This window comes from Maniola jurtina, chromosome 16 (assembly GCF_905333055.1).
Source record: "Maniola jurtina chromosome 16, ilManJurt1.1, whole genome shotgun sequence".
NCBI classification, from domain to species: domain Eukaryota; kingdom Metazoa; phylum Arthropoda; class Insecta; order Lepidoptera; family Nymphalidae; genus Maniola; species Maniola jurtina.
In genome coordinates, this window is record NC_060044.1 from 3,753,742 (window position 1) to 3,778,410 (window position 24,669).

Sequence of the window (24,669 nt, forward strand, 5' to 3'; positions counted from 1 at the left end):
CTTGCCATTCGTAATAAGTGAATCTATTAATTAAATAAATAGGCATATTAACATTTTATATTTATCAACCTTTTTATTAATGTTTCCGTTTAAGAGTTACTTCATAAAACCATTAAAAGTTACGTTATTTTAATGAAAATCGACGGGTTTATTGTATTTTTATTGCAGAGTTTATTACATTTTAGCTCTCGCTAAAAAAAGCTTGCGTAGAGGTCTTGTCAAAGCCCACCCAGAACTTGAGCGTGGATGCGCATAGAAATTAACTGTTTACCGGAGATTTATTGCTAAGCTGATCACTGCTCGGCTGAATGATAAATTCTGTTTTTTGAACAACACTCAACACAGAATGATAAGCTTTCAATTTCTAAGTATCATCAGCATTCACAGATCAAGAAAATCCCAGCTTGGTAACTTTTTGCTCAAAATTCGGAACCAGAAATTAATGTGTCTACGTACATACCTAATTGGAAAAAGAATATATAAATGTACTTACATTATGAATAGATAAGGCTAGCTTTAAATTATATGATAACATTGTCGATAAAAAAATAGGATGTTATTAATATTCCCATAGATATCGCTATAGATACCTACCTGTAACAGTAGGTACAAACTCACCATACAGTTTAGTATTAGATTAGTTCACTATTTCAGCATTTTCCAAAATTAAATGGGGCCATTTTAAGGGGCTCTAATTGCATTAACTACCATCACCATGGATAGGTACATATACCTACCTAGATAATAGACTCTGGGAGCCCACTGGACACCGTATCAAGAGGTTAAGCTGTGTTAGGTATTTTATTATTCCAACAAAACACTTACGATTACTTACGTGATTAATGGAAGGTGTCACAACCTCCCAGCTTTTACGTATACTACCCAGAGAGATACAATAAGTGCAAGCCCCCATTTCAAATTTTTCCCGTGCGATTTTTTCCGCAAAATTCTGTGACATAATAATTATGGAAATTGTCGTCAAACGCAACGCTATCTTTAAATTTCCACTTTACAGAATCCTGCGGAAAACAGCACGCGGTGAAATTTCGCAGTACGGAATTACTCTTGTCCTATCATTTTCACGTATTTTTCACGTTACGCTCGCAGCTGCGCCCGCGCAAGGCTCGCGAAGGCTATATTTTGTACGTGAAGAGAATAAATAATACACCCAGTAATAACTTGTAAACATACCAGCGTCCAAACTTGATATATGGTTCCATTTCTTGATTCAGGGCTTGGACAAAGTAAAATGTTCTTTAATATATGAATAGTTTGTAGCGTAACATAATTTTTTTTACGAATTTTTGAACCGTATACCTCATAATTTAACGGCCATACTTTATAGAAGTTATTTATTTGAATATACTAGATGTCCGCGACTTCGTCCGCGTGGATTAAGGTTTTAAAATTCCCGTGGGAACTCTTTGATTTTCCGGGAACAGAAGGAGCCTATGTGCTTCCCCGGTTTGCAAACTATCTCTGTCCCAAACGTCAAAATCGATTAAACGCTAATCGCGAAAAGCTAGCAAACTGACAGACAGACACACTTTCGCATTTTAATGGAAGTATGGATATAGGATTTAACGAGCAGGTAGGTAGGTATATATGTTACGCTTGAAAAAGGTGAAATATTTCGACTTTGAAGTTGAATTCAGGCTTATCTACTGGCGCTTATACTTACTGTTTGATTTGATACTAAAATGCTGCTGGAATTCTTCGCAATGTTGAACAATTTAATTGATTTTTAATTGCAATAATTTATTAATTGCAGTTTATTGATTCTCATTATTACGGTCCGTGAACTCTTTAACATAAATTATTTTAACCACAATGCACATAGGTTACCTACTTGTCTTTTTGGACAGTTTAATTGCCATTTAATTGGTTTACAATAATTAAGTACTAATTACACATTTGGTTCGTTGATATGCTCGTAATAATCGTGAACTGTCTTGACCAAATTAATGTTAAAAGCACGTTTGTGTACCTACCTACTTAGCTTTTTTAAAAATTAAGTAGGCAAATAATAACTAATTAATTCATCTTTGTGTGTCTTCATGTAGTCTATTAGGTAATTACTGACTACACAGAATTATGTTAGGTATTCTATCTATCTATGTATAGGTTATCTTAAACCGAATAGTTACTTAGGTATCTGCATTATTTTTATGCACGTCAAATGTATGATAAAGATGTGTATTAGTCCTTAGCAATAAGGGCCTACCTAGATAAGATTTGAAAATGCCTTATATTCATCCAGTTATGAGTTTTTGTTTCTAAAATTAACTTAAAAACGACTCGTTGCCCTCATGTATAGCGGCATAACTCCAAAACTAACAGTGCAGAAAGTTACAACAAAAACAGAATAAACAAATAACAAAAAACATGTGACGCCCAGTGTACGAAACGGAAAAACAAACAGACCCATTGTGCTCAGTGAGGTGTTAAGTGTAATAGCGGAAGCCTAACCAATGCGGGCATCCAAGATGACATCGTCCCATTGTCGGAGCGTGACACCGCCACTCTCGCGGGCGGGGTCGGGCGACCTGGTCCCCTGCCCGATGTCCCCTGACATAGCGCGACGAGCCTTAACCCCAGATCTATCTTTAGACTTCTCTCGCCACCGCCCGCTGTCCCCGGATTTATTAGACCGAACTTTGTCCTTGTCCCCTGACTTCCCGCGTCGTTCCCGGTCCCCTGCACGCCCGCGGTCTCTCATGGAATCTTTGCTTGTGGCCAAAATGGAGGCTCTGAGCACGGGGAAGCTAGTGCGAACGGACTCGATGGACAGTTGCAGCAGTTTTGGATCGATGTCCTCTCTGCCAAGTGATGTTTGTCGGTGTGACGACTGTTTGTTGGGAATTGTGGACTTTTATCTCCCCAATCCGGATGCGAGTAAAGGACTTAGAAAGGTACGTATTTTTTGTTGTTAATTTTATATTTCTTTATTTATATTTATGTTATGTTTCTTTTAATTTTCTATTTTTTTTTGTAATAATTATGTTCTGACCCTGTGTCTGTAAATATTTACATTTTATCCTTTTTTATTTTGTAATAAGCACTATTTTAATTTTTGCACTTTTTACAATCAATGAGAGATGTTCCAATATTTATGTATCTGCCTTTATTGTTTTCCGTACTTGGCGATTTTATGGAAGCTACCTAGATATTGAGCAATAATTCAACCGTGAAATTTTTAAGGGCATTCAAATAAGTAGATATACTTAGTAAAATTATTATCACCCTAGATTTTCACCTTGAAGTAGTCTCTACATAGCTTTTGGTTTATAATAACTTAACGAATAACTACGTTTCTAAAAGCTTACACCTACCTACCTACTGTAAAAAAGCTCAAAAACGTCAAAAGCTTTGTTAACGATCTATGGGCTCAATTATTGAAGTTTTCAAACGAAATATAATTAAGTGTTTTATTATCCATTTGAATATTTCATGTGCAGCCAATTTATACAACTAAGTGTTAAGTACATAGGTAGGTACCTAAGTAGTTTTTTTTAAATTCTGATTTATTTAGGATCTTTTAATCACTATGCGATTATGCCAGATCTATACCTAATACCTAAGTAGCCAATAAAGATAATGGAAACACTTACCTTACTATAGACGTAATCATACTTAGATACCTCTACCTACTACCTAGTACAGTACCTACTCGTACTACTATGAAATAGTTGCCAAGTAGGTATCACATCACAATCACAATCACAATAATATTATAAAGGAGAAAGTTTGTATGTGTGTGTGTGTCTGTGTGTGTATGTCTGTGTGTGTGTGTGTGTGTTTGTTTGTTACTCCTTCACGCAAAAACTACTGGACGGATTGGGCTGAAATTTAGAATGGAGATAGATTATACCCTGGATTAGCACATAGGCTACTTTTTATCCCGGAAAATCAAAGAGTTCCCACGGGAATTTTAAAAAACCTACATCCACGCGAACGAAGTCGCGGGCATCAGCTAGTAAAGTATAAAGGTGTACCTAACTACAATCGATTACATCGAATAGGCAGATAGGTACGTACGTTAGGCCTAAGGTATAGTAAAATTTTATTGAGCTATAAAATTTTAGTACTGTGACGCTGGCAGTGGCAGTGGGCACAGTTGACAGAGGCCCGCTAGCGTCACGGGTTCAATTTCCGGTCGTAAAAATTATTTTCGCCTTCGCCGGAGAGCGGACAGTGTTTAGTCTGGCAGTAAGTTTATTTATCGCGCTAACACGTGGATAAGTAACCTACCGTATAAAGAAAATATATTTTTTTATGCAGTTAAACTTTTACCAGTACCTACCTACTTTTGAATCATCAAATGCATCTATCAGTAGTTCGGAATGCTTTTCCTACTTAGAAGAACCAGCAAGAAACTCGGCGGTTGCTCTTCTCAAAGATTTGATATACCTACCTACAATTATTATGCCATGTATTTAAAAGAAAATTCAGTCCTTCGCATTACTGGAGCGAGCTGCAAGCCAAATGTACGCTTTTTTATCATTTGCATAATCTTCGATTGTATAATAATGCTTTTTTCAGGAGCAAACTTTTAATAGATTTTTCAAACTTGTGTAAAGGCAAATCCACAAAATTGATTGTGGAATTTTGTTATAAGGTATAGGAAAACAATATTTAGGCTGAAATTATTAATTTATCTATCTTTTGATAAATCATTATAAACGGCCGAAATATTAGAAGAATAAGTTTAGATTCTAAACAAACGTAAAACAGGTCATTAACTCTCTGTTATGATAATAGTTATATCTCGCAGGATAAATTTTGATTTAACATCTTACTTAAGTATTTGAATAGCAAAAGTCATGAAAAATATTTCTTTTAAAAGCTGTGTGATAATAGTATTAACATTTTTTTTGTTATTTTCATGTATATAATATCTAGTATCTAGATAAAATTGTAACATAATTGTACGCTAGCGCCATCTCGTGACACCACATAAAAGCTTTAAATAAAGCGCCGCGTGCGCAGGCGCAGAGTAGAGATCATCGATTCCTGCGCTTAATCCACTTTCAAAGTTTAACAGTGATGTTTAAGATGGCGCTGATTTCCTATTTTAAAAGCTCAAATTACAAAAAGCTTGTCTTCAAGAAACAAAGCAGTTTTTATAAACCTTTTAAATTTCGCTTTTCGCGTTTCGTATAATTTTTTTATTAGGTATTTGATATGATTATTCATCATCATCATCATCACAAGCCCCCAACGCCGGCCAAATACTGGGCACAGGCCACTTCTCAGAATGAGAAGGGATTTCATCGGTTGCTTTATGACGGTGAAGGAAAATATCGAGAGGAAACCTGCCTGAGAGGATATCTCGGTAATATTCTCAAACGTGTGTGGAGTCTGCCAATCCGCACTTGGACTGTAGCCTAAGTTTTGTTTCAATCTGAGAGGTGACCCGTGCTTAAAATAGTAGGATGGTAAAGACCTTCTTTCTATACATAGGAGTTTATATAGGAGGCGATGGTTTGTAACTTGTACGGTACAAGGTAAGGTTAGGTACACCTAATGATTATAATGACGATGTTGATGAATCAAGAGGGGGTTGTTACTTTGCTGCCGTAGGTCAAGGTATGTAAGAGGGCTTGCTCGCTCCTCGCCCCGCTGCTTTACTCTCAGCTGGCTCACGGACGACATCGGAGATTTAGTACATAGGGTCCCAGTGGCATCCATCGGCTGCGGTACCATAAAAACGCTCTCCGAGCCGGTCTATCTGAACGGACCTTACCAGGAAGTGCCACCCATTTACTGACAATTCAATGACCAGGCTTATTCAGCAGGCAACTACTATTAACATTTATAATGAAGTAAAAACGATGCGCTCCACTTGCCTGACGTAGGAGCGTAGTTATTCACGCCGTATTTGTATTTTATGTCATTTATATTTAATGCCTGGGATTTTGAACTTTGATGGATTAAAATAGGGTCTTTTTTACTTTGACACATTTTACGTTCGGTCACTGATATACAAAATCCGAGATATCGGTCTGTGCAGGTTTCCCGCTTAATTCAAGATTTTCAGAAGGGTCCTAGATAGGCGTGGCAAATAATTCGAAATATTAATATAATTCGGAATAAAAAAATATTAGTTCGAAAAAAAAATATATCACATGTTTTATGACTTGTGACTATATTAAAAAAAAAAATCATGATCAGCATGGCCTGAGCAGAAGTCACTATGTTTTACTACTGTGTTTCGTCGTATTATTTAGAGTTTAGACCATCTTGTACGTTACTTTATGCGATACAGCTCATGAGTGATCCATTGTTGTCCTCTGTAGACAATGGACCCTCGTCTACGCAGGCCCTTCGGTTGATAAATGAAAAACAATTCAACTTGTATGAGTATCTGTGCGTAAAGTCTCGCAATTTATTATTTCAGAGATTTTATACGTACATAATAATTAATTGACTTGTGCACAGTGATAGAACGTAGATACTCGTGAACCTAATTTTCAGTATTACAAATGGTAGAGTAGAACTATTTTCAATACCTAATTTTCAATTTATATATTTATATTTATTTTTCATGTACCAAAATTGTAGTTACAAAGTTATGATAAATTAATCTATGTACAAAGGAAATGCTTATCTCTAAACAGAGATTTCTCCCAGCTTCCCCGTGCAGGTTGTGAGTAAGGTGCATAAATACGTACCTATTTACCTAGTCTAAAAATAAAGTAGTAATTGTTTCGGGCTAGATAAAAAATATACAGAGAGAGAGAAGAGTTGATATCTGTCTGTGGCACTGTGCAACATCTTTGGTTATTGTATGGCAATGCGTTTACGGCTCATGTAAATTAGTGAGAGCGCCCCTAGTGACGTCACCGGACACGTTTTGAATATTATCCAGACATGCGCGTGCGTCACTAGTTTCTGGCACGTCATCATCGGTCCTTTCTCTCGAACCTTTTGACTTTCGAGGGGTCGTTGGACCGATGAGTTTTTCTTTTTTAATCGACTTCAAAAATATGAGGCTGTAAAAATTGGACTGTTCCGTTAGTAAGGGCATAAGCTTTTTTCTGCGGTAAAAAGTAGTCAATTGAATGATAAATATGTAGATATAAGGATCACAGAACAATGGATAAAATATCATGGATAGTTAATTAGATACCCAATAAACTAATAGAGTTTTAATGATAAAAAGATAAAATAAAAAATTAGTTTCTTACAACTCTTGCTATTTTAAGAAATGACCAATAAGCAAAAATCTTGACAGATATAATATAATGGCATACCAAAGATATAAATTATCATCCACTTAATGTGCATACCGTTTAGCATTTTTATGTTTTTATTTTTATAAAGTGCGTCAAGCGGTTTACCGTCAAGCGAAAATTATTTTCAGATTAAAAGAAAAAGAGTTTGACTACATTATGATAGGCCGGCGACTTCGTCAGCGTGAAACAGGTTTTTGAAAATCCCGCGGGCCGAATTTTATATATTTTGGAAAAAAAATTACTTTATTTTCATGTAAATTATTTAGAATTATTGAGAAATCATGAAATCTAAGAAAATCTAAAATCTTGTTCTGAGCCTTCTCTTTATTCAAGTTACGCAATATAGTGTATCTATTATCAATGATCCACACAAGAAAATACTTAAGTATGATTTTTATAAATCAAAATCATTTTGTGGCTGAAAAGATTTAGGTTTCTACCCTGCCATTTAACGTCAAGTTTTGAACTGATTAATAAAATTACATTTGACCACAAAAACCACAAGGGGCTTTCCATTTACGTGTTTTAGTTTTTAATTTATGTACTTACCTATTATTAATTTCAAGAAAATGCATTTTTGTTCTTAGTGATATTTTAATCAATAGTTTGATCTACGTTTTTAGTGTCATACCTATTATAAGACTCTAGCAAATTAGTCACCATTAAAAATCTTTCTTCAGAAAATTCATATAACTACCTACCTACCTACCTACTTATCTTAAACTGAATATTTAGGAAATGCTTTCCAAACCTGTAATATAGGTTCGATGATAGATTTTTTTTTCAAAAATTTCATCTGAGTGAAAGCGGAATGGGTCAGCTAGTGCAAAATAAGTTGAAGGAAAAACCACTAGCAACATTACATTAATCAAACAAGTCTGTCATCAACTGACAGACAAATTGATATCATAAATGATTACAAAAAATCAGATAAACTATGCCCTGAAAATAAAGACCCTTAAGTATTTAAAATGACGTCAATTTTTAAAAAGGCGACAAAATGCCTATAAAATTACATCTCGAAAGGAAAGCTCAATGCCAACCAATTAAGTTAATAAGCTTTAATGAATTATTTATGGGGCTTTAATTAATGAAGTATTTGAAGCTCCTTTATTTACCTAAAAGGAGAGAAAGGTCTACAAAACTCACTATAATAATATTAATTAATATAACTGTCGTCAATGTTACCGATAAGCGCTCACAGCTGGACATGGTCATGTGCAGTTTGTGCCTAGTGAATCCCAGCAACTCGTTTGAGATCTTCCTTCAACTAATGGGGGTCTTTGAGTGGCTTTTGAGTGTCACCATTTCAGTACCTAGAGAGTAGAGACCCCAAGGCCCAACACCTATCTGTTCTCCGAGCTATAGGTAGGTAGGTATGCAGCGCTCAACGCTACTTTAGCTTCGGGATTCATTGAGCTTAATTATTTAGTTTTTCTAGGGATCACCTCATTTTTTCATATTTTTAACGCACAGATATTTCGAACAAGCAATCAATCTCTCTCCGTAACCTGTTAAATGATTTTGAGATTTCTCACTAGGCCCATAGTTACAATCCATGTTCCATCGCTAAGACAAGAGCATTCAGGCGCAGCTCTAATACTTCTCTAATCTCTATCTAACCCACGCTCTAGCTACTCTAAGGTATCATTGACGTCTATGCACACGCTTCAGCTATCTTAGCAATGCAAGTAGCTTGATCTTCCATTCGTACGCCTGAGCTGCCCCTGGGCGTTTCGTTTGAAGCCTTAGCTCCAACAAATTCGCCGCTTCAGCTGCTGAACAGAAGCGGTCGATAAAGGGGTCAAATATTTTAAGTAGCTATTTACGTCAGCCATAATGTATGATTACATCCAAGAACAGAGCTTAAAGGCTCATTATTTTTTAAATCCCTTAAGGCATCAAGATTCAAGAGGCAATGATTGCGTGATTACGATACAGAATAGTGCATTTGACCATTTCGTCCGGCCGTTCACATAATTTTATAAACTTTTTTGCCATTAACAGGCTCCCTTTTACATTTTATGAGAGAAATATCTCGTGTAGTGGAAAAAGATAAATTTCTTAAGACACTTTAATAGTAGCCATAACACTTGAATAAATACATTTATAAGTTTTAGTTCTAGAGAAAGCTGTAGTAGAATTTTCTATTCGAAGAAAAACTGAAGATACCTAATTTTACTACTTACGATTTGAAATAGAAATTCTACTTCTTTTAACTTGTTTTATTAAATTAGGAATAATTATGAAATTGTAAAGTTTTTTTACCGAATAAAATTAACAAAAACTTGTTAAAAGTAACAGATGATTGCGAAGTTATTTTCACTGTGATTAAGGTTGTGAAATACATGTAGGTATAATAAAGTCCGAACTATAATGAATAATAATGATTCGGACTACGGGAAAAATTTAAGGAATAAAGTGTACCTATAAGTCTATCTGAGATTTATACACTTTCGTGTATGTACCGAGAAACACATTACATTTAGGTAAGTAGGCACAAAAGACTAACCAAACAAAAGATAAAATAAGATTAAAAAAGTATAATATGAAAAACCTTTGCTGCATAATTTTTGGAAAAGTTTTTGGATTTATTAATAGGTAGGGAAAGTGTGCTGAAAATAATAATAAATTGATCTTTCTGAGAGATGATATTTAAATGAAATAGTTTTCAATCAATCTTCTTATCAACTAGTTGATCAAAAACTGATAAAATGCACGTAAAATACTAGTTAAATAAATTTCCCGACCCCGGCTTCCTTCGGATGATTTTTTAAAAATCCTTTCTTAGTGAAGATTTACGTTTTCTAGTTTCTAGATCCGCAACTACCGGTTCGAGCTAGATGTTAGTTAGTCAGTTTCTTTATTAGGCGTAGCTATACAGGGTGTAACCAGAACGGTAGCAAAAACGAAGACAGGTGATAATACTGATAATCACTGATAAGAAAAAAACGCGAAAAAATAAATGAAATTCTGTATTTTTTACAAGTTTACAATATATTGCAAATAAAACATCTGACTGGCGCTAGAGGTTACGAACGATGCGTAAGTAGACCACTCGAAGTCAATGCCGCATCATAAGTCGGGCAATGACTAGAATTTGCACGCTATGCATTGCGGGTTTGAAAAATACTGAATCACTAAAACTACAAAATAAGGCAATTATTTATTTAATTAATTAATTAATTTTTTAATTAATTAATTATTTATATTGGTATTGGGTTGTGTTCAAGTGACGCTAAGTCTTTGCTAGCATTCTGGTTACACCCTATACATCACATTTTTATCTACCTATTGAAGAAGAGGGACGTAAATATACACGCACTTATATCTAGACGAAGTAAAGTTTATAGCACATCAATGTTTTAAGTAGGTATTCAATATTGCACGGTGGACATTAGAAACATGCTGAATTTACCTTATAAGTCGACTTTAATGTCTCAATATAGCACTGTAAAGTCTCCAGCTGTTAATGTCACTTATAAATATTTACTTCTTATATTATGTAATACTTAGATACTTCAACAAAATATTCGTATTTTACATAGGTATATTATGTACCTATACTTACCTAACTATATTAAGCGTACATTAGACGATTGGTTTTAATGCCAGTTTTGCCACAGTCATTGCTGCTGTGCTGTGGAGGATAACATACCATAATAATATATTGCAATGACTGATCTACCTAATACATATGAGAAATACCTGAATAATTCTTTGCTCTACCAATCATTCATCATATTATATTCGGAGCGTTCGGGATTAGATTTCGGGCACTCACTTAACTCTGAAAAGTATGAAAGTGCAATTAAAAAATGGTGGGAGGCTTCGGCCGTGGCTAGTTACCACCCTACCGGCAAAGCCGTGCCGTTTAGCGATTTAGCGTTCCGGTGCGATGCCGTGTAGAAACCAAAGAAGTTAATGAAAACTGCCATACTCCTTCGAGGTTAGTCCGCTTCCATCTTAGACTGAATCATCACTAACCACCAGGTGAGATTGCAGTCAAGATAATTCGCACTTAGCGACCGTGACTATGGCAGCTCAGTGGTGAGCTGACTATGATTGATGATGAATGAATGATTAACAGATTTGTTTGATGTAGAACCTATCATCTAAAGGCCGCCTTATAAATCGGGTCTAAGTAAGTAGGTATAGTATTAGTGTAGTACAATGATTTCTTTGACGCACAGTCGATGCTAATTTAGAAGTCTATGTGTAGAATATTCTTTTGAAAGCTTGTTTGGTTTAGGGGTCCGTACTGTAATACCGTTAAACTGTGTTCCGTAATGGAAAACAGGAGCATTGTCTGTCTGTTTGTCTTCTGTACATCACGGTTATTTCTCGGAAATAGCTTGAAGTAGTTAACAAACTTAAAGGTTGTTTTTATGGCACATTGTATTTTAATAATAATCTAATAGGTATCTATTCTATCTCTATGGTTGTTACACTCTGAATATACCTATTCCTGGTCTATTCACTCTATACGCTGATACTGTGGCTAATTCTTCTGCTGCACATATTGTAGGAGGGATCTTTTATAGGTCTGTCGTTGGTCGTTGCACACAGAAAGGTCTGAATCTTTTGCTATATTTTTGCAAAAGCATTATGAAAAGGATAGCAATACATTTGCACCTGATATTAGTTTAGAGATCTTCACTTTAACTTCTATTGGCCTCCGAAATCCGATGATTTCTCTAGCTTTATTAATAGTTTTTATTATTTATTTACTATATTAATATTAAGAGGTATAATCAAATTAGGTAAAAACGTACTTTATTAAAGGAAAATGTGTAAATAACGCAAACTCTACGTCTGCACATTAACGAAATTCGTACATTCCTCGTTACATTCACGGTTACGCAAACCTTTGCTATCATTTGCGTATCGCGGTTCGAATGTCGAATACAAAATAAATGTTCACAGTTGAATTTTCTGCGTATAACCGAGTCAGCACTCAGCTCCCGCAAACGCGCAGTCCGTGCGCCGCGTGCTCGACCGACGCCCGCGCCCGGCGCCCTCAGCACGCGCGCACTCACTGAAAATGTGCGAATAACCTCATAACTGTGAATCGAAAATGTCGTTGACCCCCTCCCGAATTCCACCGGGAAGCTTGTGAAGTGATACTTAGGCACAATAATGCCGGAGTGCCCCGAATCTTTCCCTTTCACGATACCCATCATACGGTTCACCATGGAGGACGACAGGCCAGCCAATACCGAGAGGCAGCAGACGAAGAAGATGTCCTTACTCACCCCGGTGAAAATAGAAGTCCCGGACACAGGTAGACGGTCGTCTGAACCTACGAGATATTACATTCCACCGCAATGCAATAACAAACTGTCACCAAGAACAGCTAGGAAACACGATACCAGAAGGAAATCTAAATCAAGTTCGCGAGAATCCCCTTGTAAAGAGACTCTTGGTCCTAAACCTTGTAACTGTGAGGAGTGTAGAGCAGCAAGCCCTTTGCCTCCTGGCTATGGGCCGCCTACAATGTCGCCTGGCTACGATCAGATGAAGAGTTCTTTGTTAGAGGTTCCGTGGACCGAGGACTATACGGAAGCGTCGAGCGATGATCTGAGCTCTGAATGGGATTCCGATGCGCCTGAACCCGTCCCTCCCCCGCGCCCCATACAAAAGGTAATTTCCATAATCCACCTAAGTACTTCAATGTTTATGTTGAATAAATTAAGATTATCTACGCTATACAGTTGGCTTTCCGTCGTTGTTTAATTTAAGCATTTTTCACAGGTTTCCAACATATTTATCTAAATCCTAAAGTACATAAGTACCTACTATTAAGTATTTCGCACAAAAGAATTCAAAGTTAACGACGCCAATTAGACTTGCTAATGTTACGAAACGTTCTACAATTTTGAACGTATTTTATAAATACCTTATTATAGTCTGACATTTACATAAGTATACTCGTTTACGCTTTCGGAAACTAAATGAAACATCACTATTAATTTTAAACACGATAAAAATTTAAATGTTGGAAAAGTAGAGGTCTGTCGCTTTCTTAATAATATTTTAAGAAAAGCAAGGCTTGAGCAAGAATATTATCGAGAAGTAATTCATTATTTTAAAGAGATTCGCTTTTGCAAAGACCTACTTAACATTGCAGTCTTTAATAAAAAATTTAGAGGCAAGCTTAATCCGTAGTGATTGGTCGTTGAAAGAAAAAGTGGACTGATAATAATTAAAAACCAGATCGTGTACTAGAGCTGAGTTATTGAATTGGCTTATAGCATTATCGCTGATAAATTATATTGGCGTTTAATACTAATAATATTAGAAACTAGCTTAGCCAGTATTATAGATTGGAATGAGGATCTACTCGTAGTATGTATATTCTATAGATATGTATGTATAAAAGACAAAACTGACTGTCAAACGTCGTTTTATGAACAGCTTAAACCCCTGAGTCTGACCTGTACACAAAGGTAACTTGAGATTTCGTATGGTTCTTTCAATAACGTACATAAAAGTAGAATAATTCCAAAAGGATCTTCGAAAACCTAAATCCATGCGGACGAAATCCCGAGAAAAACTTATCAAATCATAATATCCAATCATTTATTTTATTTGTAGTTCAACTAGTGTATATGTGTATTATGATACGTCTGTGATTAGGTATATTTACCGGTTTGGAAAGCAGATTCGGGAAGCTGCTGATTTGGACGGAAGCAAAATTTGCTAATTCTGTTGCGTTCAAATTCCAAAATAAACTAGTTTCATAGGCTTATAAGTAACATCATTCATTCCATTATCTTCTGCAAAAATGGGTGACTATATTTTAGAATCATCAATTTAATTACTATATCCAGAATTTGTATAATTTGATATTTAGTAACGTAATTTCACACTTATCGTTCCCACGGTTCTAAAATATAACTGTTAATAAATGTATTTGATAACAAAGTACATGATTATCATAATTGTTATGTAGCTACAATTCTACATTTTCTACATTTATTTTGCTCTCAACATTTATCTTATTTAATTTTTCTAATGACTTGTTCGCTACTGTTTAGCATAGTGTTTAGTTTATAAGTTATAACTTTTACTCTACTTAGATAACATTATCCAGTTCGTATATCTATGTGCCTCAAAGACGTTGCTTCTATATCTGTGCTTATTAATGACAGAATATTATTTTAAATTACCTATTAATGAGATACGTTATTAGATTATAATATTATGTTAATGTAAATTTAATAACCCCAAAAAGGTAGGTATGTAGCTCCTTTTCTATTTGTTTAAGAACTGCATGATTTACAATCGTGAAAAATTTGTGTGTGTACGTTCGTTATTTTATACTGGTTTTATATTATTTTCAACAAAATAATATAAGCATAAACATCAATGTCACGTGATTGTTAATGGTAATTGGCTTAGTGGCATCAAATACTAGTTTTTATTAGAATACTGGTTATCCTCCAGAGTCGGCATACTACGCGTGTATTTATCAAGATTCTTTCTAGCAAGTTTGCATACGCTTACATCTGTGTCAATGGTAGTTTCTTAAACAGTTACTTGTTCTTCTCAAGGCCAAGTTTGTTTACTTTAAACTCCTGCCAAATGAGTCACGTGTTATTGTATTACAAATAATAAAACTCAATTATTGCTGCTGTTTTGTTATTAATTATTACTAGCTGATGCCCGCAGCTTCGCCCGCGTGGATTGTCAGATCCCCTGCAGCATCAGGATTGAGGAGTTGGACTCCAAATTTTTTATGAAACAATGTCGCAAAGTTCCTCTATCGATTAAAAAAGAAATGACGCAAATCGGTTCAGAAATTTCGGAGATTTCGGTGTACATATGTAGAAAAACACAACTCCCTTCTTGAAAGTCGGTTAAAAAAGTAGCCTATGTTACACCCTGGTCAATCCTCTACTTGTATGTGAAAATCCCGTTAAAATCGGTTCAGCCGTTCCGAAGATTAGCCTTTTCAAACAGACAGACAGACAGACAGACAGATAACGTTCAAATAACCATATGACTTTAAAATATGTGGTAGTTATTTCGAAATTACAGACAGACACTCCAATTTTATTTATTAGTATAGATGTATCTTTTGTTAATTTATCCTTATTTGAGTTACATTCTTATCAAATAATCAAAGCGCCATTGTGTTTATATACGTATAATAAGTCAATTATTATTTGAGTGTTTATTTTTACACAATAATTGGTTGCAATCTGTATTAATCGCAATTGAACGCAAAACTATTTAGGATATTTGCTATGTAGATAATTGGATTTCTAAACAATTTCAATGAAATATGCTTACAATTAGTTCCAAAAACTGGTAAAGGTTGGGGTCCAAAGTACTGGAATGGGGATCTCACATCGGAGTGACCAAGCCTAAGTGATGGACCTAAACAAATAAAAATCTTTGAAATGCTCGCCATGAGAAAGGATGTTGCCAGTAGATCACATTTGACTTTCACCGCTGTTAGGTATGTAACTATACCTATAGGTAGTTAGAAGCAGACAGCAGTGCGTTCACCGTTAGGTAGTCAACTGTTCCACTAACCTCTTTTTTGCACGCATATCATGCGTTAGTATTGTCTTCTATGTGTTTAATTGTTAAGGTTATTGCTATGATCTAGTACTATCTTTCAAAGTAATACATATAACGTGAAACTGACAAAAACTTGATATTTTGTACGGACAAGACTAGCGCTTGGCTGCAATCAGACCTGTTGGCAAGTGATGATGTCGCGTAAGATGGGGCGCGCTTGCCTAGAAGATGCCTATTCAATCTTGAATCTCTTAATCTTCTCTTAATATTAAAAATGGAAGAAAAAACTGTTTTTCCCTCTCTATCTCTCTCTCTCTATGATAAGAAACCATTTAGAAAATTTCCAACGAGACCTTTGAAAAACGTTTATAAGTTTAAGTTAGGTAAGTCACGCGAATAAAATCCCAGGGCAAAGGTACCGCGTAGCGCGTCACTGCCGCGCGTCGCGGCTGGAGAGAATATCGTGCGGGGCGCTGCCGCGACGCGCAGTTCAGTTGCAGTTCAGTTCAAGTGCGTGGGCATCTTAAAGCTTTTGTAAAGTAACGCTAATCTAATGTATTTTTTTTTTTCAAGTAAGTAGGTAGCTACTTTTGCTGTTTTCGCGTTGGCAATTAAGTATACAGGTTAGTTTCTGAGTAAAAAGCTTCATATGGAGTCTTTTAATGTGTTCTATTTTTACTAGACCGGTTTTTTATTTTTGATATCATCTGACGCACAATTTTTTTTTAACCCCCGACCCAAAAAGAGGGGTGTTATAAGTTTGACGTGTGTATCTGTGTGTCTGTGTATCTGTGTATCTGTGTATCTGTCTGTGGCATCGTAGCGCCTAAACGAATGAACCGATTTAAATTTAGTTTTTTTGTTTGAAAGGTGGCTTGATCGAGAGTGTTCTTAGCTATAATCTAAAAAAATTGGTTCAGCCGTTTAAGAGTTATTAGCTCTTTTCTAGTTTTCTTGTAGAAAAGAAGGTTAGATAACCGTTAGGTTCATAATATTATGTCAATATGAATAGACAAATGTCAAGCTGTCAAGAAGGACGTTGCCTAAATACATAATTATTTATTTGAAAATGATGTTTTGGAAAACTCAAATACTTTGGATCGTCGGGGGTGTTATAAATTTTTAATTTACACTTGTTACATTATTTAATAGTTAGATAGGTATATAAGCTGATTAGCCTATGTGAAATAAAATTATTTAAGTAATGTAACGGTAAAAATTAAACAAAGATTAATTGATCTTGCTACTCGATCGATCTATCGTCGAGATTGGAATTAAACCAGCAGGAGTCGATAAATTCAATTTATCTTTTTGCTCTCGTATTATTGATCAAAGAACTTATTTAATTAACTTTTTACTAGCGTGCGTCAGTGAGAGTGACAAAAAGCCTTCAAATCTCGCCTTATTTACTTTTTTTTAGGGTCCCACTACACTTTAAAAGTCCCTATTTAATACTTGTTTATTTGAAGGCACATAATATTACTCATTAACCTCGTAACATAATACAATTCAAAAAACACATATTTAGAACAAAAAATATGTACATTAATAAACTAATACTAAAAATATACCTATTATTAGAAATTAAAATTACTACTAGTTATACCTAGTCGTCAAAAAGGCTACCCCTGATTGCCCCTGGACCAAAAGTGCCCATCAAGCTGGCAGCATTGCCCCGCTGAATGGCGATGGACAACCTTTGGACCAGGTAGGCCCCAGAGCGTGGATCGCAGCCTCTTTCTCTTAGACGACGGCCAATGTCGCGCACAAAGCCCCGCGCCCTATTTAATGATATTTGAATTTTAACCATACTTAATAATAATTATAATATGAAATACCATGGTCACTATAAGCAAGTTTTAATTAACATAAGTAAATATAAATTATTTATATTTTAATTAATGTAATCATATGAATGAAAATGTTACTTTTAAACTTTATAAAATGTAACCTTATAAAGTTCAAACAGCTTTCACGGTTTTTAGCCATTTAACTTTTTATAACGAAACGAACTTGTCAAGGTTTGTCGGGAGAAAATATTTTTATTTATCGACTTTTCGCACCTCACTTCTAAAAAGTACTTAGTAATATTAGGTACTTTCTTACCTATACTTAGCAAGACTTATTTAGTTTCACCTATAGGGACTGAGTTTTATTACCTTCATAAATATCCTCTTTTTATCTCTTCTTCAATTCTATCCTATCCAATTATACTGAAAATAAAAATTCAAAAGAAATGTTTTTGCAATAAGGCCAACATTATAGGCTCTTAATATAAAGTGGCCACTCTAGTACCATTTTGGAACATTAGAGTTTAGTAGGTAAGTATCTCTGTAAAATCTCTGATTACAATTCACATTCAAAATGCTCGCGTGTTATGCATACAATCGGTTATTACGTGAACCATGTATGAATACGTGTAATTATGTATGTGTAATGTGTATGTATGTTGCACGCAATCAAGCATAATGGTCAGCTTCCGCGGTTTTGACTACCGTTGCATTGTATGGGGATTCTCACGGTGACAAACTAATTAATCTATTATGATATCATTGACGTAGCTGTGTGAATGTTGATATCGTGCATCAGGGCGAAAGGAAACTCGATCACGAAAATCGACTGCATTGATTAAGAGAGATATAAAAGATACGACTTATCAGAGCCTCACAGAATCGCTGGTATTGAGTTAAGAGGGCTCCTCCGTCACTCGTTTCATACAATCGTAGTTCCAATTTCATTTGAATATTAAGCAACCAAAGTCCATGAAATTTTGCAGACATATTCTAGAAACTAATATCTATGTCTGTGGTTTTCCAGATTTTTGTTAAAATATTCGATTTCAAAGTTACGCGGTCTTAAAAATTTTCATACAAATCTTTGAGCCCCTGTAATTCTAAAACTACATATTTTTAGAAAAATCTAAAACACCACAGACACAGATATTAGTTTCTAGAATATGTCTGCAAAATTTCATGGACTTTGGTTGCTTAATATTCAAATGAAATTGGAACTACGATTGTATGAAACGAGTGACGGAGAGAGCCCTGTTAAGCGCAGCCTCTAGCTTACGTCAATGTTCCAAAGAGATATATTATAAAATGGCTGATTGCCAAAACTAAGAGTACCATGTGTGGTCTGGCTCTTACAGTTAACTCTGGCTTTGGTCTAAAGAGGTCTCAGAGGTCTAAGATACCAACCAGCTGGTCAGTTTTTCTAATTTTCAGTTTTAGGCTTAACTTCATTTACCAGAGGTTTTCTGTTTTTAATTCCATAGTAATGTAGAGTCACCCAGGCAACAATAATGAACAAGTGAATCGTACAGATTATACTTATAAAAAAATTCAACAGATTTAATCACGTACTATAATTAAGTATAACGTAAGAAGAAATTAAAACGATAAAATGATTTATGTGCATCATAAAATTAACTATGTGAATAAAATTAGTTGCCTACCATAATACTTTAATCAACAAGCATAAAAATTTTAATATTTTGAACGAGAATTCATTTTATGGTCGGATTAGCGTGGGATCTTGAGTTAACACGCTTTTCGCCCACTGCTTCGCCAAAAACCCGTTTCAATTGTTATTTACCGGATATAATTAGATGATTATTCATGTTAACATTATTAAATTAAATTCATACCTGCTAAGATTCATACTAAGATTTCCAAATAAATAAACTGTAGGTACACCCTTATTTTTTCACGTTTTTATAGCCAACTTAAAAGAAGTAGAAAAAAATGTCAAGAAGTTAGACACATCCTAGTAGGCAAAATATTTGTAAAATGACTCTACTTATTACATTTCTCAGAACACCCATTACTATTATAATACGAATACCTATAACATTTGCGGTTTATGTTCATAATCACATCTCATTATTAGTCGTTATTCATCATTTTGTGTAATGATTTTGAGAACTGTTCGGATTCGATTCGACTGACGCATCTGATTCAATATTTGACGTCATGAGCATATTGCAAATTTTCGCATAGTTTCATTTTTAACCCCCGACCCAAAAAGAGGGGTGTTATAAGTTTGACGTGTGTATCTGTGTATCTGTGTGTCTGTGTATCTGTGTATCTGTGTATCTGTCTGTGGCATCGTAGCGCCTAAACGAATGAACCGATTTTAATTTACTTTTTTTTGTTTGAAAGGTGGCTTGATCGAGAGTGTTCTTAGCTATAATCCAAAAAAATTGGTTCAGCCGTTTAAGAGTTATCAGCTCTTTTCTAGTTTTCTTGTAGAAAAGAAGGTTAGATAACCGTTAGGTTCATAATATTATGTCAATTGACAAATGTCAAGCTGTCAAGATGGACGTTGCCTAGACATACATAATTATTTATTTGAAAATGATTTGTCGGGGGTGTTGAAAATTTTTAATTTACACCTGTTATTATATTGCGCTGTAATTGTACTTATATGGACACATAATATAAAGTATTAGACTAATAGGTAGGTACTACATACGAAATTCGTTTTTCGCATATATAAATATGTATACAAATACAAATTATAAATTACAAACTTTCGCTTTTGAATACACAATTGCTAAGTGCGATAAATAAATTGGCCCACAAAACATAAATTTTGAAAATTTTATTTAATAAATATGTATATATTGTTAGTTGTACCCTTAGAATAACCACCTGGGTTGTAACTTTTTTTTTTATTCACTATAGGTAAGCGCTTGACCACAATCACACCTGATGGAAAGTGATGATGTGGTCTAAGATGGGACGCGTTTACCTAGAAGGTGCCTATAACACCTTACGTACGAACGTACTTACGAATTTGTAACATTACGTATTCCGTGGGACCAGGTGCACAAATGAGTCTATTATTTCACAGTTTGCATTGCATACTGCTCGACTTTCCTCGATATTACAACTAACAAACCCACTCTAGCTTCACTCAAATCCAATTTCTGAAAATCCTTTCTTAGTTGGGGTTCTATGCTATAAATTAATAGGTGTCTACAAGTATATTACAAAGAAAATCTATATCATCTAAGTACATGCAAATTTCCAAGTTTCTATAGACCCAGTCTTGTACCAAACTGTGCTTGTACCAGTGTACCAGTTACTATCAGATCCAGTAGGTATATTGATATCAGTCAGCCAGTTTATTATTTTATGTTATCAACCTCATTAAAGGTACCTACTCTTATATTTTGGCCACATCATGCAGCGTGGGAACGACTGTCTTTTTTAATGCTTCGCACTCAGTTATCCACTGACATGGTGTAGGAAACCTTTTTAATGCGATTTTTACTCTGAATATGTTTAAAGAACGACAGTCTAGAACTCTAGAGTGCTTATTATCACGGAGTGCAATGAGACTGCTCAGTGCTCACGTGTGCTCTAACCAAATGTTGTGTCTTACACGTGCTAACTTTACAATATCACAAAATAGCCACCAAAAAAGCCGGTGGATAAATTAATTCATTCGATGGAACAATCTGATTCACATCATTTTGTTGTGCTTTTTCTGTATTCATTTTGTGGTGTACATTAAAAGTATTTCATTTATTCAAGAATCCCTCGAAGACAGTACGATCTTCAGCAATGAACGGACGACCTGGTTACAAAATACATGTAATAAAAATTACGACTGAGCTATAAAGTTCTACCTCCTTAACACAAATCCATTGCTTTTTTGCGTTACATAAAAACCGATATGCTTTGTTCAAGTATAATGACTCTTTTCAGAACACAGGTGGGCTTACGTGATGCAATAAAAACCGAACCTACTATTAGTTATTATAAAAAATTATAATTATGACGTGTTCTATTTTATATTATTACTTTATACCTAAGTACCTACGTAAGTAGTCTTACTTTGAGATACCTATGATGTTCTAGATTAAATCGGTGCACCTCACACCTAAGACGCACCACACACCTTCGAAGGGGAGTGAAGACAAGGCGTAGCATCATTTTTGTTAACAACTCTAACTTAGGTTTATTTATTTTGGTATAGTGCAGCGATTCAAAAGTCAAAGATAAGCATGGGCCATGTCTGGACTTTTATTATCTTCCATATTATATACCTACCTAGTACTTACCTTAAACCGTCTTCATTACACCAATTTTAACGGTATACCAAAGTAAATAAAGCTTCAAAAAGGTGTAGGTGTTTCTTACTTCTAATCTAACATTAAACGGCCAAGCCGTACTTTTTTTACCAAGATGTAGGGTTTGTAGAATCAGAGCTTGTAAGTAGAGTGATTTGTTATTTATTGTTACAAATGTGATATAGTCAAGAACATATTAAGAGATATATTACTTTGGACTTGGGATAGGTCCCATGGCCAGCACAAATCTAAGCTCAGCTAGGGGCTTGGCTCTACTAGAGATCTCATAACTTTTTAACAGTGAAAACATTATGACCTTGTGACAACATGAACTTGTGAGTCTTGGCTACCTTTTTACATGAAATATTTTTGGTGGTAGCTAGTTTTCCAATCCAAACATTTAAAAAGCAACAGGTGCTATTTTATTTTGAACATTCTCTACCTCTGTGCTTTGAGAAAACCATTTTTTGTACACGCCTTTACTGTTATCCAAGCTATGTAGTAGGACGTAGGTATCTCTAAATTCTAACACCGGTTTGCACTTACTGTGTAGTAATAAGTAACACAGAATTCCTAGATTAAAATCTAGATTTCAGATAAAATCTGTTATGATTACGTCTGTTCCTATATAATAATATCTGTTCATTGGCTGTTCTTGTACCTAAAGAGTTATTACGAACAAACGGTAGAGTTTTCTATTGTTGTTGTTTGCGCTATTCTATTATGTTTACTGATGTATCTGGTTTAGATTTGACAGAAATATGGGCAAAAAATATTTTGCCTTTTTTTGAAGTCGTTTGAAAAATCGCAAGGCACCTTATTTTACAGTACAATTACTTTTCAGATCTTTAAGTGAATCTATTCTATTGATTTGGAATGCTTTTTTCACTGAGAAGGACCAGCAAGAAACTGAAAACATAAATTATAGATATTCAAAATAAAACTATTAAATGTTAAAGTTATTAGACAAATTAAATAACGGTAGAATAAAACAGAAGAAGCCAAGAAAAACAGCCACTACACAGATAATATTATGTATAATATTTCGTTAAAAAATGAAGTTATAAATAAATTGGAATTTTCTATTAGATACGATCTAACGTGGCGTGGTCATGATCGCAATTTTAATAGCGTAGTATCGTAAACATGGCTTGCCTCTAGTAAATAGATAATTTAAGGAAACATTAATGTGTAATATCTTTAAATTGTAAAAGTAGGTAAGTACAACTTTTAGATGACCGTTCCTCATCCAAAAGTTCAGTTTCTAATGAACTTTTCTTCATAAAAAAGTACAGTAATTATTTTATTGACTTCCACGTAAATAGCTGGTTGGCTCGTGGTTGGCTCAGTTTTTTCTGCAGAAGTTCAATTTCATCGCAGCGTCTACAGAGCCCTCTTTTGCACTATCCATCCACCTTTGGTCTTCCTCTCCTCTTCTTCTTCCACATGCGTACATCAATGATATTAATTATATTAATGCTACTAACTTAGATAGATAGATTCCTCCTAAATCTATTGCTAATACCGAAACGTGACTGAGATGAAGGGCATGATCCATGCCAGACCATGTGAATTCGTAATAATCTTACTCGGCCAAGCGTGACTGCTGGTTATTATCTTCTTGGACAGCACTTTTGTTGTTTGGGTCTGTTTGTGTTATAGGTTTATTGTAGATGTTTTATAAACCCACCTCCAACTGTATCTTCACTTTCTCTGTGAGATGAAATTCAAGGTCTAACTTGTCATAGAATAAAGCTTCACCTACAAGGTCATGAACGCGGGGTGCGGGATGCGATGCGGCAATACCATGAGCTAGGAAAATTAAAAATGTAATCAAACTTTGCCGAGCCCTTTTCTTTCGAGAAAAGATTTTGATATGGAACAGATAGTTATCCCATCGGTCACTACACAGTAGACAACTGCGTTTTTTCTTGGAGGTCGAACAGCCCTTGGTACCTACTTAAAGAGTCTAAGAGTTGATAATGATAATTATGAGACGTCACACGACATTGATAACCCGCGACGCCCGTCTGGCGCGTTCATGTTGTCACAACCAAAGCCAGGGAGTTGTAAAATGACGTGTTACTTGGAAGAGCAGACCTCATGCATCAACAGCCCGAGCACAATCATTTATCAGAGTGTCAGACTCTCTCGTTGTGCCGTGCGAAATCGCTACTTTTACATTTTTTAAATATTATACTATTTACTGTACTGTCCTGTGCTACAAATATCCACAAAGCGCTGCTTCCTAATGATTACAAAGATAGATAACTAAACATTACCTTTTAACAAATTGTACCTATTCCAGTAGGTACTCTATACCTACTACCGTTTTATTTGTGTCATATTATTATACCTCATTGCTCTACAGGCTAGACTTCTAGAGTCTATATGCAACATTTTGAGCTCTACGTTGATATGATCGTCAGTCTGTTTCCCTTTGATATATATATACAAGAATTATTGACATATTATAAAGTAAATGCAGGTCCAGTGCCAATTTACTATTTACTAAATGACAAAAAGCACGGCTGGTGAATTGTAAATCAGTCAGGTTGAGTCCAATTTGCGGAACATTGCTGCTCTAGTGATGACAACTCTCTGGTGATTGCATAGTTTGTATTCTATTTATTAATCTATGTGGACCAGACGAAATAATGTAACAGGATGTCCCCGATCGCATCCGACCAAAATTATATTATAATGTCACGAGTATGTTGAAATTAATTCCAATGCCCCAGAGAGAGCTGATAAAGTGACGAGCTGTACGTAACGAAGTACGTAATTATATGAAATTAAATTATTATACTTAGCAGGAGC

General features: G+C 35.0%; 1 protein-coding gene across 2 annotated transcripts in view; it reads left to right on the forward strand.

The window, feature by feature from the left end:
- The first annotated feature begins 2,340 nt into the window (after positions 1–2,340).
- Positions 2,341–24,669, forward strand: part of LOC123873158 (inositol-trisphosphate 3-kinase B) — a 60,822-nt gene continuing 38,493 nt past the window's right edge. Inside the window, exon 1 of one of the 2 annotated variants that reach the window (XM_045917878.1) lies at positions 2,341–2,912. In XM_045917878.1, coding sequence (XP_045773834.1) covers positions 2,472–2,912 — 441 coding nt within the window. In that variant the 5' untranslated portion in view covers positions 2,341–2,471. Of the gene's footprint in view, positions 2,913–12,205; positions 12,882–24,669 lie in introns of those variants that run through there. The other variant, XM_045917877.1, reaches the window with a different exon arrangement.